Here is a 13,526-nt window from a genome sequence, read left to right on the forward strand (position 1 = left end):
GCTTCAAGCAGACGGTAGTTTAACTTTTGAAAAGCAGCGCCGGTCATTTCATCCTCCTGATTGTGTCTGATGCCGGTAATGTACGGCCTGACATTGAATCGTTACCACAAAAGCTATTCGTGCTAATAATGCAGATGTCAGGGCACAAGGGATGATGAGTTTAATTGTTGTGGGCATCAATATATTCTTTGAGTGATATCCAATCCAAAGCAAACCTCCACTCAAAAAATGCTTTCCTGTGGACCCTTAAAGGTGTCTTGGTAAAGGGTTCAGCGTCTTGCTCAAGACCACTGTTGTCTTTTTTCTTCAATAATCTAACCTTGTTTTCCTCTACCCTTTCTCTCTTCCCTTGCACCTCATCTCTCCTTCCTTCTCTTCCTCACAACGTGTGTTCTCCTCTCCTCTCTCTCCTCCATCTCCCATTCTCATCTCTCCCACATAATTTCCAACCAACTCTTGACATCTTCCATATCTTTCGTTTCATTCTGCTTCACTATCTTCGCACCAACCTCCTCCTCCTCCTCACAGTTTGCAGAGCTGGCTTTTATCGCTCGGTCTTGCAGTCTTCGTCCTGCAGTAAGTGCCCGCCCCACAGCCGGGCCCGACAGACAGGAGCTACAGCCTGCACCTGCGTGGAGGGATATTACAAGACCGACACAGACCCACCCAATATGGCCTGCACACGTAAGTACCCTTACTTCTGTGTGTATATATACAGGGTTCCCACGGTCATGAAATTCCTGGAAATATTTTGAAATTAGAAAAATATTTTTCCAGTACTGGAAACGTTTTGGAATTTATCAAGGGTCCTGGAAGGTCCTGGAAAAAAATAGCTATGCATTGTCTTTGGTTATTGATTTGTTAATACCTCTGAAATGACAAATTAGATAAATAAATAAAACCGTGTTCTACAAAATTCCTCAACTCTTAGTGCTCATCAGGGTGCCGGGGTCCCCAGTTCAAATATGATTATTTCGGGGGTCACAGCCTGAAAATGTTGAGAACCACTGGCATACACTACCTGTCTTTGGGCATTGTGCATAGGAGTAAGCGAATCGTTATTGAGCTGAATTATTGTTATATAGTCCTGGAAATCGGGTTAAATATTCTGGAAAAGTTTTGGAAAAGTTTTGGAAATTAATTGGTAAAGATGTGTGGGAACCGGTACATGCACGCACGCATGCGCGCACCCATACAGTCTGTATACAAGGTTCAAGGTTGTACCTTATTGTTACATCTTTTGTACAGGTACAGTATATAAGAGTATAACTTATTTTTGTTCGGCTTCCTTCAGACAATGCAGTGGTATATATAAAATAACAGCAAAACAACAAAAACAACACATCTAAAGATAAAATAATAAGTAATAATGACGAAGGAAAGAGAGTGCAAAAGGCAAAAGAGCAAAGAGAATGAAAAAAGCATCCTCAGCTGTACATGTGCATAAAGTTTGATATATTGTATGCACCAATGGCATTATTTTCCCGTAGTAGCTACTGTACTTTAACTTTTTGTAAACCACTTCACAGTGTGTTCTATGTGCAACAGGTTGGTATATTTAAAAACTTCACAGTATATTTATGTACAGGAGATGCATTCTCACAGTATCTATTTATGTACTGTAGGTGAGGCTTGAGCATAATAGTGCAGGGAAGTATACTGTATATAGCGGTACATGCACACACATACCCACACACACAATGCACACACCTTCAGCATTATAGAATGCAATGATAACATCTTGATTCATAATACAGTACAGGGTTGTAGCCATGCCATGGTATGCTATGGTCCTGAATTCGCTGCTAAATCTTTGTATGATGTGGTAAACGAACAAAAACATGAATTAATAACTCTGATTATAGTGCTGATTCAAATCACCTAACAAAGCAGCAAGTAATCACCATGCAGAGATTCAGGTGTCACAGGCTCACAGCAGCAACAGGAAGTGATTGCCCACACTGGGAACTTGTGGATAAACAAAGCAACCCGTCTCTTTTCTCAGGCCCTCCGTCCGCGCCGCGCAACGCCATCTCCAACGTCAACGAGACCAGCGTCTTCCTGGAGTGGTCGGTGCCCATGGAGACGGGCGGCAGGAAGGACGGCCGCTACAACATCCTGTGCCGCCGCGTGCTCCCGGAGGGCCGGGGCCTGGAGGAGTGCGGCCCCAACGTGCGCTTCCTGCCACGGCGCGTGGGCCTCGCCAACACGTCTGTGATGGTCGCCGACCTGCAGTCTCACACCAACTACAGCTTCCTGCTGGAGGCCGTCAACGGCGTGTCGGAGCTGGCCGGCGGCCATTCTTCCAGACAGTACGTGTCACTCAACGTGACCACCAACCAGGCAGGTAGGTCGCTCGGGGTTGACTGTCGCTGGTTCATGGATGGATGACCTGAATTGACGACAGGGTTTGTCGACGCCATGATGTGTACGTTATTGTCTCGTTGTTGTTGTTGGGTGGAAACTTTGGATGTCCTAACCGTTTGTTTTGTGTTTATCATTTTGAAAATGATTTAAACTAGTGAAAATAGCCGATCTGCAAGCACACAACGCCTCGCGGTGGGAGGCGTTGGTGATTTGGTGTCAACTAAGGGTTTAAACACAGATTTTCATCTTTATTTCCATTTGTTAGTCATAGGGGTGGCATTGTTTTTCGTGACTACTAGCAAATGTTCTCTGTCTAGCTGTAGTGACCTGTGGCAGGCTGGTGTACTATCACCACCCAGTGATAATTTCCCATGGAGGAAAAAGTACAGGCATTGTTGATTTGGGGTTGTACACCGCAGAACAAACATTAAGCAAGAAATGAGAACAACTCATTAACAGTTTGTAGAGAAACACTTGTACATCAGCCAGGTTTTTAAGCCTGATTCATACTTTGTCGTTACAAGAGTGTTGTGTTCTGGAAATAGCAGATTTCCATGCCTCACAATGTGCCGTGATAGGCGTACGATATATAATATTCATGAAACATTAACAATAAGAATCCCAATGCAAAGAGTCTTTAGGTAACTTACCCAGAGTCTCTGTTCGCCTCACGAACCATTATTTCGGAGTTCAACTTCCTCCAGGGTTTTACTGCTGTACAGCATGCAGCACTGTATGCAGTACAGTACAACATATGTCAGTGGAAACCTTATGCAATGCATAGTGGTACAGCTAGGCTCTGTCGCTATAATGCTCTGTGAGCAGGGGAACTCAAGATTCCTCTGTGAGAACACAGTGAGGATTGAACTGTCCACATTTCCCATCACTAATAATTGCACATTCACACAAAAAAGATTGACAATCTCATACTTCTTTACTTTTGCTGAGTCACTAACTTTAGACTAGAACATTGGTTCTCAAAGTGGATTCCAGGGACTCTGTGGGTTCCTTTATGGGGGTCTAAATTGACCTATACAAGTCTGTAACTCTTAACAGTATACAAATGGAACCAAATTTGGTTCCATTTGTATACTGTCAGAGTTAAGGGGGATCCTTGAAATGTAAAAGTTTGAGAAACGCTGCACTAGAAAATGTAAAGACATTTGTGACGAAAAGAGATGATGTACTGTAGAGGTGGATTGGTCATTGTAGTCATTGAAACCCTTTGCCTCACACATTCACCTGCTGAACCCATGATTCACCTGCTTAACCCATGTCTGGCGTTGTCAGACAATGGGAGACCTCTGCCTACTGATACGTTGCTGACCCAGTTGAAGATGTCACCAGTCTCTTGTCTCTGCCCAACGGTGTGTCTCTCTCTAATTCACCTGTCTCTCCCCAACGTTGTCTCTCTCTCAGTTGTCCTGTCTGTCTCAGTAAGGTGTGTGTGTACTGTCTACCTTTCCTTACAAATCGAAACAAGACAATTGTTGCAATAAGTTATTAGTTACTCTCGTACTCTTGTACCATCTATGCCATTTCATCAGTTCAGGTGACTCGGCTAGCGCAGTTCTCTTTTTCTTTTCTTTTTTGTTGCTCTTACATTGAAGCTGTTACTAATTACGGTTGGAGACCGTTTTTTTAATGCTACAGATGTGGCGTCTGTATTCACTTTATTTGAAAATGGATAAAATGCAAACAGCACAACGAAACAGTAAGAACAAAAAGGTGCTAATTGATCTACTTGTGACCACAAGAGACCCTTGTGGTTACATGTTGTGCCCCTCTCTGGGTTAAATGAACACTGGTGATTTTACTGTGCGGTATGTGTTTGCCAAGGCTTCCATCTGGAGGACAGAGCAGAGAGAGAAAAAAACGTCTCAGAGGAGACGGTTTATTTCTGTTTGTGGGACAGATGGTTCATTGACGATCATGGAATAGTAAAGAGTGGTGGTAGTAGTTGTTTGTTTGTGTTTTTTTGTTTGTTTGTTCATGTGTGTGTGTGTGTGTGTGTGTGTGTGTGTGTGTGTGTGTGCGCGTGTGCGTGTGCGTGTGTGTGTGTGTGTGTGCGTGCGTGTGTGCGTGCGCGACAGGAAGAGGCAGATGGCATGTTGACAGTAGACAATGCTTGTGGCCCTGTTTAACCCCGCCGTCTATGTGGCTGCCAGTGGCACTCCATCACTTGCATTCAGTCATTTTGGGGGTGCCGGTTTAAAGTTAGCCAGTCAACGGGCTGAACGGTGATTAAGAGATTAGATTAGATTAGTTTAGATTACACTGCGCTTGTTGTCGCAGCCCAGCGACAAATGTGCCGCTTTCTGCGTTTAGACTCAGAAGGAAGAGAGCGTTTGCTAAAACCCTCAACAAACAGTCGAACTAAATATAGTGCTGGAGCCGCATCAAGACAACGCTCCCTTCTGTTTGTCGAGGGTTTTAGTGGAACAAGCATAGTTGCTCACAAGGCTAAGATTCTAAAAGCTGTGCTGCTCCTTATATCCAACCGATAGGCCTGTCACGATTATAATTGTCTAATCGCAATTATTTGAGGTAGTCACAATTATTTTGCATAATCGTTTCCATTTTGAGAAATGTTCATATACCGTAAATCACCAATTAATCGCCCGGTGGCAAACTGCCGCCGGATCCCATATATCCGCCCGGGGTCTGACCCCATTTTGCGCAATAAACGCCTGTTTCAAATAAGCGCAAGGTTCGTATAAGCGCCTGGGCCGTTATTTGCAATTAATATTATCCTTATTAGGTTTTATGTAAGAGCCCGGGCTATTATTTGTTTGGTTGTTTGGTATTATTTGCTATTTATTTAACTTAACTGGTCATTTATGTTGCATGGCAGTGGTGCGCTGAAAACAGCAAATCTACAAGCTCACAGCAGTGCTGTGACAGCACGTTGCAACCCACCGCACTCGCTGTGCGTTGCTACAGGTCATATTATGTTGCATGACGGTAGTGCGCTGAAAACAGCAAATCTCCAAGCTCACAGCCCTGTGGACAGACACTTCTAAGCCAAATGTATATGGTGTCCAGCCCAGTGCTGCGCTAGATATAGATAGATAGATACCTTTATTATCCCAAGGGGGAAATTCAGTTGTCCAGTAGTAGCACAGCAGTATACAGTTATTTACAAAGTTACAGAGACGTAAGAAAAAGATAGATAAGAGGGGAAAAAACAAAACAAAGACAAGAGCAGTACAGTACCAATAAAGAGAAGGTGCATCAATAGAGGGGGCGAATAATATATAAGTATATATACATAAAGTGTCTTGCAAAAGAGACCATAGCAGTCAATGCTAGTTAGTGCAAACAAGTATCTCACTGTCATTGTTAAACAAAGCAAAAATACTCAGAAACTACCAACACTAACAACCTAATAGTGCAGTGTCAAAAAATCAGTGCGAAAAAAGAAGAAACTAGGAAGCGTGTCACCGCAAGGCGCACATGAGCACTCTTCCTGGAAGGTCCTTAGAGGTCAAAGTCAATACAGCAATAGTTCCTTAGAGGTCAAAGTCAATACAGCAATGGTTCCGTAAGTCTAAGTTAGGAAGGGAGACCTTTTCAAGCGTCCGTTATGTGTCTCGTTGTACAGCTTAAGGGCAGCCGACAAAAGATTTTCCTAATCTCTCACATCTCCGTACTGGGTAGGTAAAGCGGTCGTTTCCTCTCTTACTCCAGTAACTGGTGATCTCTAGATGGAGGGGGTGGGAGGAGTTCTCCAAGATGGAATCTAGCTTCTTCGCAGTGCGCACCCTGGTTACTTCCTCCACCCCCTGCAGAGAGGACCCAACGACAGAGCCTGCTTTCTTCACCAGTCTGTTTAGGTTAAACGTGTCACCTGCTCTGTTGTTGCCACCCCAGCATGTTATACCAAAAAAGAGGACACTTGCCATGACAGACTGATAGAACATCTGTAGCATCCTATTGCACACCCCAAACGATCTCAGTCTTCTCAGGAGGAACAGCCTGCTTTTCCCCTTGCTGTGAATTGCCTGCGCGTTGTCCGACCAGTCCAGTGAACTATTCAGGTGTACTCCGAGGAATTTGTAGTTATCCACAAGCTCAACCACCTGACCGTTAATGGTGCTTGGCACCGGGGGGACTCTCTTGGAGGTGCGGAAGTCCACCACCATCTCCTTAGTCTTGCTTGCGTTGAGCTTGAGATGGTTGTCCTCGCTCCACTGCACAAAGTCCCTAACCACACCATCGTGCTCAGCCGTGTTGTCACCCGAGATCTTGCTGATCACTACGGTATCATCTGAGAACTTCTGCAGATGACAGGTCTTGGAGTTGAAGTGGAAGTCCGATGTATAGAGAGTGAACAGGAAGGGTGAGAGCACAGTTCCTTGAGGGGCCCCCGTGTTGCTCACCAGCACATCGGACCGACAGCCCTGCAGTCTCACAGACTGTGGTCTTTCTGAAAGGTAGTCTGTGATCCATGCCACAAAGCCCTTGTCCACCCCCATCAGCGTAAGCTTCTCCGCAAGCAGAGACGGTTGGATAGTGTTGAAAGCACTGGAGAAGTCAAAAAACATAATTCTGACTGTGCTGCCCAGATCTTCCAGATGGGTGAGAGACTTATGGAGCATGTAGGTGATGGCGTCATCAACCCCAATATCAGCCTGGTAGGCAAACTAAAGGGGGTCCAGGTGATCACTGACCGCCGGTCTCAGTAGGTTCAGAACCAGCCGTTCAAAGACCTTCATGACCTGTGATGTCAGGGCGACTGGTCTGTAATCATTGAGGACCGAGGGACGGGTCTTCTTAGGCACCGGGACAATGCAGGAGGACTTCCACAGCTGTGGTACCTTCCCCGTCCTCAGGGAGAGGTTGAAGAGATGCGTGAGGGGGACAGCAAGCTGCTCCGCGCAAGCCTTAAGCACCTTAGAGTTGATGTTATCAGGTCCCGCTGCTTTCCTGGTGTTGACTTTTACGAGTTGGCGCCTCACTTGCTCGGTGGTGAGAAACAGGGTGGGTGGGGGGGGGGAGGTGCAGGGGAAGAAAGAGGGCGGCAACCGAGGTCACCGTTTGACCCAGCCGCTGCTTGTTGAACATTAACAGGAGCACCGTCACATTAACAGGAGCACCGTCGCTACCATGACGCGCAGTGTGCGTCGGGGAACAGATTGCCAAAGGACACCAAAAAAAGAGAGAGGAAAAAAAGAAAAGGAGTCTGCTGCTCTCTGCGCACTGACCATCATTCATTACTGTCTAAAACGTTGCTACAATGCAAAGTTTACGTGAGTAGGCTACTTTAGTGGCAAAACGTTGTGATGGAGAAAGACTGGCCAAGAACAGCTGGATCAGAATAACTTATTACCTACTGTTGCTGCCTCTTATCCAGTCCGCATTTTGAAGAAGTAATCCATTATTTTGAGGTTCAAGGGGAAAGCAGAAGGCTTAATCATAATGCAATACCATAATGGTTTAATGTCAGGATAGTGGAGCTGTTCAGTGGTCATGTCAGCGAGTCCAGTCAGAACAGCACCAGCTGCAGGACTTATGCGCTAATTGGGTCGTTGACTCGTTGAGCTACTGTAGATTGTCTTTGGTGGCATGCGGTAATTGACTATTTTGGAGAAAGATTCCCTTAGTATAAATATAGTATATATATTTTTTTAAAAGGCTTTCATACACTCTTGATATTTTTTAAATGAGGTTTGGTCTAATAGATCGCAATGTGCTATTTTCTGGGTGTTCATAACAATTAAAATAATAACAATAATAATTATAACATTTATTATAACATTTTGATTATTATTAGTATTATATAGTTTGAGAAAGAAAAATTTACCAAATAATGGCCCAGTGCTGGCCAGTGCCAAAATAAATAAAAGCCTGTTACCAATAGCCGCCTGGTCCCTTTTAAGCGCCCGGGGTCCGACCCCATTTTGCGAAATAAACGCCCGGGCTACTAATTGGTGATTTACGGTAGTTTCAAACACTGTCAAAAAGTAGCAGATCTACAAGCTCACAATGCGTCGCGATGCGATACGTTGTGAGCTTGTAGATCGGCTATTTCCACTATCAATGTTCTTTTTAAAGTTGTCATTAGGTTAGTAATTTCTTTGTATATTTAGGTTATGTGTCATATCTGCCATGGCATGTGCAACTTCAAAGCCTACAAGCCAAACAGAAATGTAAGTGTCAACGACACTGCTTGTAGATCGGCTATTTACACTAATTTTGTGCAACACTCTTGTATGATGAAGTAGGGCTTTATTTTACAAAAGAACATACTATTTTGAAACTTGGAGATAAAAAGTTTCTGCCCGACAGTGACAATATGATTAACCACTTGAACCCTAGCGTTCAATGCAAACATTTTGTGAAAATAGTAGAAGTGTAGTTAACTTCTTTTGTCAATCATCATCATTAAATTAATATTTACACGCTCAGATTAAAATGAACGGAGGACTTTACAGTTACATGGTCAGTGCAATAACTACACGGTAATGTCCTCTGCTTCGGCGCCCGCCCATGCAGAGAACTACAGTTGCATGTCGTACTCCACCCCTCTGTTTGTGTATGAGTGAGAAAGTGTGTGCAAATGTGTTTGCACGGAGGGGACAGAGTTGGCATTAGAGCGAGAGAGAGAGAGGGGCAGAGAGATGGAGAGATGCAGACAGAGAGAGAGAGGGGGCGAGAGGTGAGAGAGGAGAGCATGCAGGGAGGATGTGTTGTTTGATGTGTGACAAGTGTCGTGCTCGATAAGGAATCCGTGAAGCAGGTGATTTCACAGTGGGCCTGCGTGAAGCCCTGCTGAATACACAGCAAAACCTCAGCGCTTCAACTCTGAGAGTGTGCAAATGTGCATTTTTTTTTTACACTTCCTTATAGTTACAGTATTTGGTTTGGAACAGACCCATCTTTTCTCTTTCTGTCATACTCATAGCAATCTGGCTAACCATCGTCAAAAAAAAGTCCGGTCCTCTTTGCATAGAAGTCTGTCATCGAGAGACTATACTCATAGTGACATTGTCCTTCATCAGATCAGGTGTCCCTATCCAAATCAGGTTATCCAATAGCTTCTTATTTATTTTGTATTTTTTTTTCACAGTGAAATAAACCACCCACACCCGTCACTAACTCTGGGAACGGGCTACAGCCTCGCGTAATCTAGATTGATTGATTTTTCTTTATTAAAGTGTCATGCTTCCAAGAAAGCCCAGCCCATATGGACTTACAGGACACTTTTACATTTCATTTAACAAAAACAATTCACCAACATAACAATTCACACAAACAATGATCAAACAAATAACCAACTTTAACACTCAAGCTACTATTTGAAAAGCTGAGACTGTCTTCTACTCCAGGCTCTAAAAACAAAATGTGCCGTCTTAAAGACTTCATAATTAAACAACCATTCTAACTTCTGTCCATCATCTTCCCAGAACAGCTCAGGTTTTCATTTTTGCATTACATCAAACAAAGGGACCCTCAAATCATCATAATAGAGTACAATAAAACATGAAATGAAATTCATTTTCAACATCTTTCAGGTCACATACATTGCATATCCTATTATATAGAAGTTGGGTTATGTGTTAAATGGATCGATATCGGCGATTATGTTCAGTTCATCATTGGCAGTGAAACTTCTTTGTTTCCCCGTCTTTGTGACTAGAGGTTACATGCGTAAGAAGAGGAGACATTGCCAACCGAGGAGTAAAAGACGAGGGGAACATGGTAGGAGGCAGAAAGACGGCGGGGGAGGGAGGGGTGGAGAGCAAAAAGAAGAGAGAGAAAGAAATATGGCAAATATGGGAGGTGGGAATTCTGCATCAGTACGGGAGAGGAGGAGGAAAATGCCTTTGTAATCGCTCAGGCGTGGCTCACCACTTTCGTGCCACTTTTCCATTATTATAATCTTGTGCCCGTTTTTACACCTTGCATTAAAAGCGTTGTCTGTATCTGGAATGGATATCTTGTCTGGATAGGGAGAGACACATGTAAATGTGAGGTGTAAAAACGCCCGCAGCACACATCCCGTTATCAGATTGTGATCAGATTCCGCGGATCACTTCTGGACGTGTTCCGAGTGTGATAAGATCTCAGTCGAAGCCAGTCGGGTGTAAATGCAAGGGCGAGATCGCAAAAGTTCATTATCCAGATAAGATATCTAGTCAGAGATCGCATTTTAATGTAAGGTGGAGTCATACAGATGAGTCATATAAATGTCAATAAGCCTCTCTTCGAACTTCTCCACCCTATATTAAAATTGCTGGGAGGGTGGATCGGTCCACCATTAGTCTCACGTAGCCAGACAACTATTCCACAATCTCCGAATGCTATTTAGAGTCTGGAACTACACCTCCTGAACGGCGAGTAATGGAAACTGGCATTTCTGTTCAAGAAAATATATTTTAAAATGTCATTTCTGCTAAGCAGCAATATAAATAGGCTACGCTTAGATGATTTTTATTTATATTAGGAAAAATGTACGCGATGTGAGACGGAAACGTAAGTGAGGAGGAGGCTTCACTTCCGCTTTAACCGGGTACTCATCATTCTTCTTCCGTTATTCTTACTGTATGACGGGAGCATTTGCAAATCTCTCTTCAAGTCAACAGTCTGGCCATGCGAGACTAGTCCACCATGGACGTTACAAACATAATATCCAGACTTGCGAGGCGTACCATTGCTCAGATCTGCACGAAGATCGCCACAAACGCTGTTCAGGGGTCGGTCATGGCAATAATCACAGTCACACACAGAGTCCCAATTTCATGTCTGTATATGAGGCCAGCTGCATGACCCCCAGTGTGTGTGATTACTAGGGATAGGACGATATGAACATTTCATATCACTATTATTGTGACCAAAGAAATCGTGATTTACGATATTATCACGATAATCAAAATATCCCCAACATCCATTATCCTGGGGCGGAACATTTGCCAAAAAATAGCAGATCTACAGCCTCACAACAGAGATTTGGTAGAGAGGGAAAAAAGACAAGTACATAATTATGTTTTACCAATAGAGGGTTTAAATGGTACCGGATATGCAGCAGCAGCTCGGCAAATGAAAGGTGAATTGATCCCAGTGCATGACGGAGGACGATTTCACGATAAATTTAAATCTCCACCATACGATTATCGTGAGTGTTTTTTATCACGATAAACGATAATATCGCTTATCGTCCCATCCCTATGGGTGGTTATGAGCACTGACTTCCATGAAGCAGGGGCTTCTGCATCCTAACCACTCTAGACCCCCAACCGCTTGGTCCCCTTCATCCTGGCTATAGTGGCCACCAACCCATTGCAACTAACTGCATGCCATGCGCATGCATGCATGCACACACAGAATGCACATCAAAGGAAGGGCCCTGTCATTGTTTGTGCCCAGGGGCCTCTGAGTTTGTAATCCATGCTTGCGTGACAATGTTCACAAGCATTAGATCTCTTAAAGGTCCATTTGGTTCCATTTGTACTCTCTCAGAATTAAATGAACACTGCGGATTTTACTGTGTGACGGGCCCTGAAATAGCCTTTAGATATGAAGGAGTGGGAGAGAAAGAAAACACGCATTGAGAGTCTCTGCTGCACCCTGTGTGCACTATGCCAAGTTGCCAACTTCCAGTAACAGAATCTTCTGTAAACGGTCATGGAGCAGGTTTCAAAGCGGCAGACACCCACAAGCCCTCTTGGCCCGATGGAAACATATCCAACATAATTTATTTTCACGTTTTTCCATCCAATCCAAGTTCGGAATATTTTCTTTTCCTACTCGTTGACTGTTGATCATCCTTATGCGGTGTGGAATGAATGCCGTGCAGCCAGCCGGCATGTCTGGAAGCCCTTGGATCCTGTCCCACGTGAATGATGAGCTCTTTCCTGAACTATCACTGTAATAACGAAATGCACGGATAGTGTATGTCAGAATGTCAGCAGATCAGCCTTCAAAAGCACATTATTATCGGGTGACAGGCTGTATAAATATGTTGAAAATGTGCATGTGACGTTTAACACCGTGGGAGATTAAAGAAAGCAGCAGGAAAGGGGAAGATGTTTTTTTAACCTAAGGTGTAAAACATTGCGAGTGTGTGTGTGTGTGTGTGTGTGTGTGTGTGTGTGTGTGTGTGTGTGTGTGTGTGTGTGTGTGTGTGTGTGTGTGTGTGTGTGTGTGTGTGTGTGTGTGTGTGTGTGTGTGTGTGTGTGTGTGTGTGTGTGTGTGTGTGCGTGCGTGCGTGCGTGCGTGCGTGCGTGCGTGCGTGCGTGCGTGCGTGCGTGCGTGCGTGCGTGCGTGCGTGCGTGCGTGCGTGCGCTTTCGTGTGAGAGCATGGTTTTTGTGAGTACATTTGGGGATAGATAAAATTGTAGACTTTACTTCTTTGTTTTGCACATCGTGTACAAGATCATAAGCACTCTAAATTGAACATTGTATTATATTCTGTTCAGAGACTGTGGCCCAAGAAGAGTCTCTGGTCTAACCATAATCTCTGAACACAATCTAATAACATCCTGTAAAGATATGATATTGTAGGTCCTGCAGGTGAATTTAGCTGGAATTCCTCCTTAAAAAAATATCTCTACACCGCAGACATTTTAGCTCCTGCTAAACCACAAACTGCATCCACGTTTTCTGCCTCGCGGCCTTACGTTTAGGTTACAGTCCTTCCTTTTGTATGACAGCTGTCACAGAACACAGTGGGGTGAAATGCACATATAGTGTAGGTTAATATTATATTTTGATCGGGCTTAAAATAGCCAAGTTAGCTTTAAGTTCTGTTCTGTATAGCAAGCAACTGAAGTGAATGAAATATATTATTATATCTTGTTGACTGCTATTTGCTGACCCTGAGACTCAGCTGCTAGACTAGGGAAGAGGGGAGGATAGGTAAGGAGGTCAGGGTGCCACATAGTGCCTCTTTGTTTTACGACTGTGAGAAAGAGATAAGGTTCTTCGCGTTTAATGAGCTAGGGAAAGAGAAGGAATAGATGTTTTTGTTTTAGCAGATGAAATAATGAACTGTGAGAGGGAGGGCAAGGCTTGTCTTGTCTGTCGTTGGTGAAGGATGTATGTGTATGTTGTGTGACTGTTACAGCGCTGTAAATAAATGTTTTCTATTATCTTTTAACATCGTTTCTGAGTCAAGGTTTTGCTGATCTTTTGAGAGTTTCAATTCCGCTATGGAG

The 13,526-nt window shown here is 43.9% G+C and overlaps 1 protein-coding gene across 1 annotated transcript in view; it reads left to right on the forward strand.

Moving 5' to 3' along the window:
* The window catches only part of epha5 (EPH receptor A5), a gene marked incomplete at both ends in the record, with an annotated part of 148,529 nt that overhangs the window by 82,089 nt on the left and 52,914 nt on the right, over positions 1-13,526 (forward strand). The window contains 2 exons of the mRNA XM_080743548.1: positions 529-684; positions 2,006-2,347. Of these exons, the coding sequence (XP_080599674.1) occupies positions 529-684; positions 2,006-2,347 (498 nt within the window). The remainder of the gene's footprint in view (positions 1-528; positions 685-2,005; positions 2,348-13,526) is intronic.

Source organism: Nannobrachium achirus (assembly GCF_963921795.1).
Source record: "Nannobrachium achirus genome assembly, chromosome: 15".
Taxonomy (NCBI): domain Eukaryota; kingdom Metazoa; phylum Chordata; class Actinopteri; order Myctophiformes; family Myctophidae; genus Nannobrachium; species Nannobrachium achirus.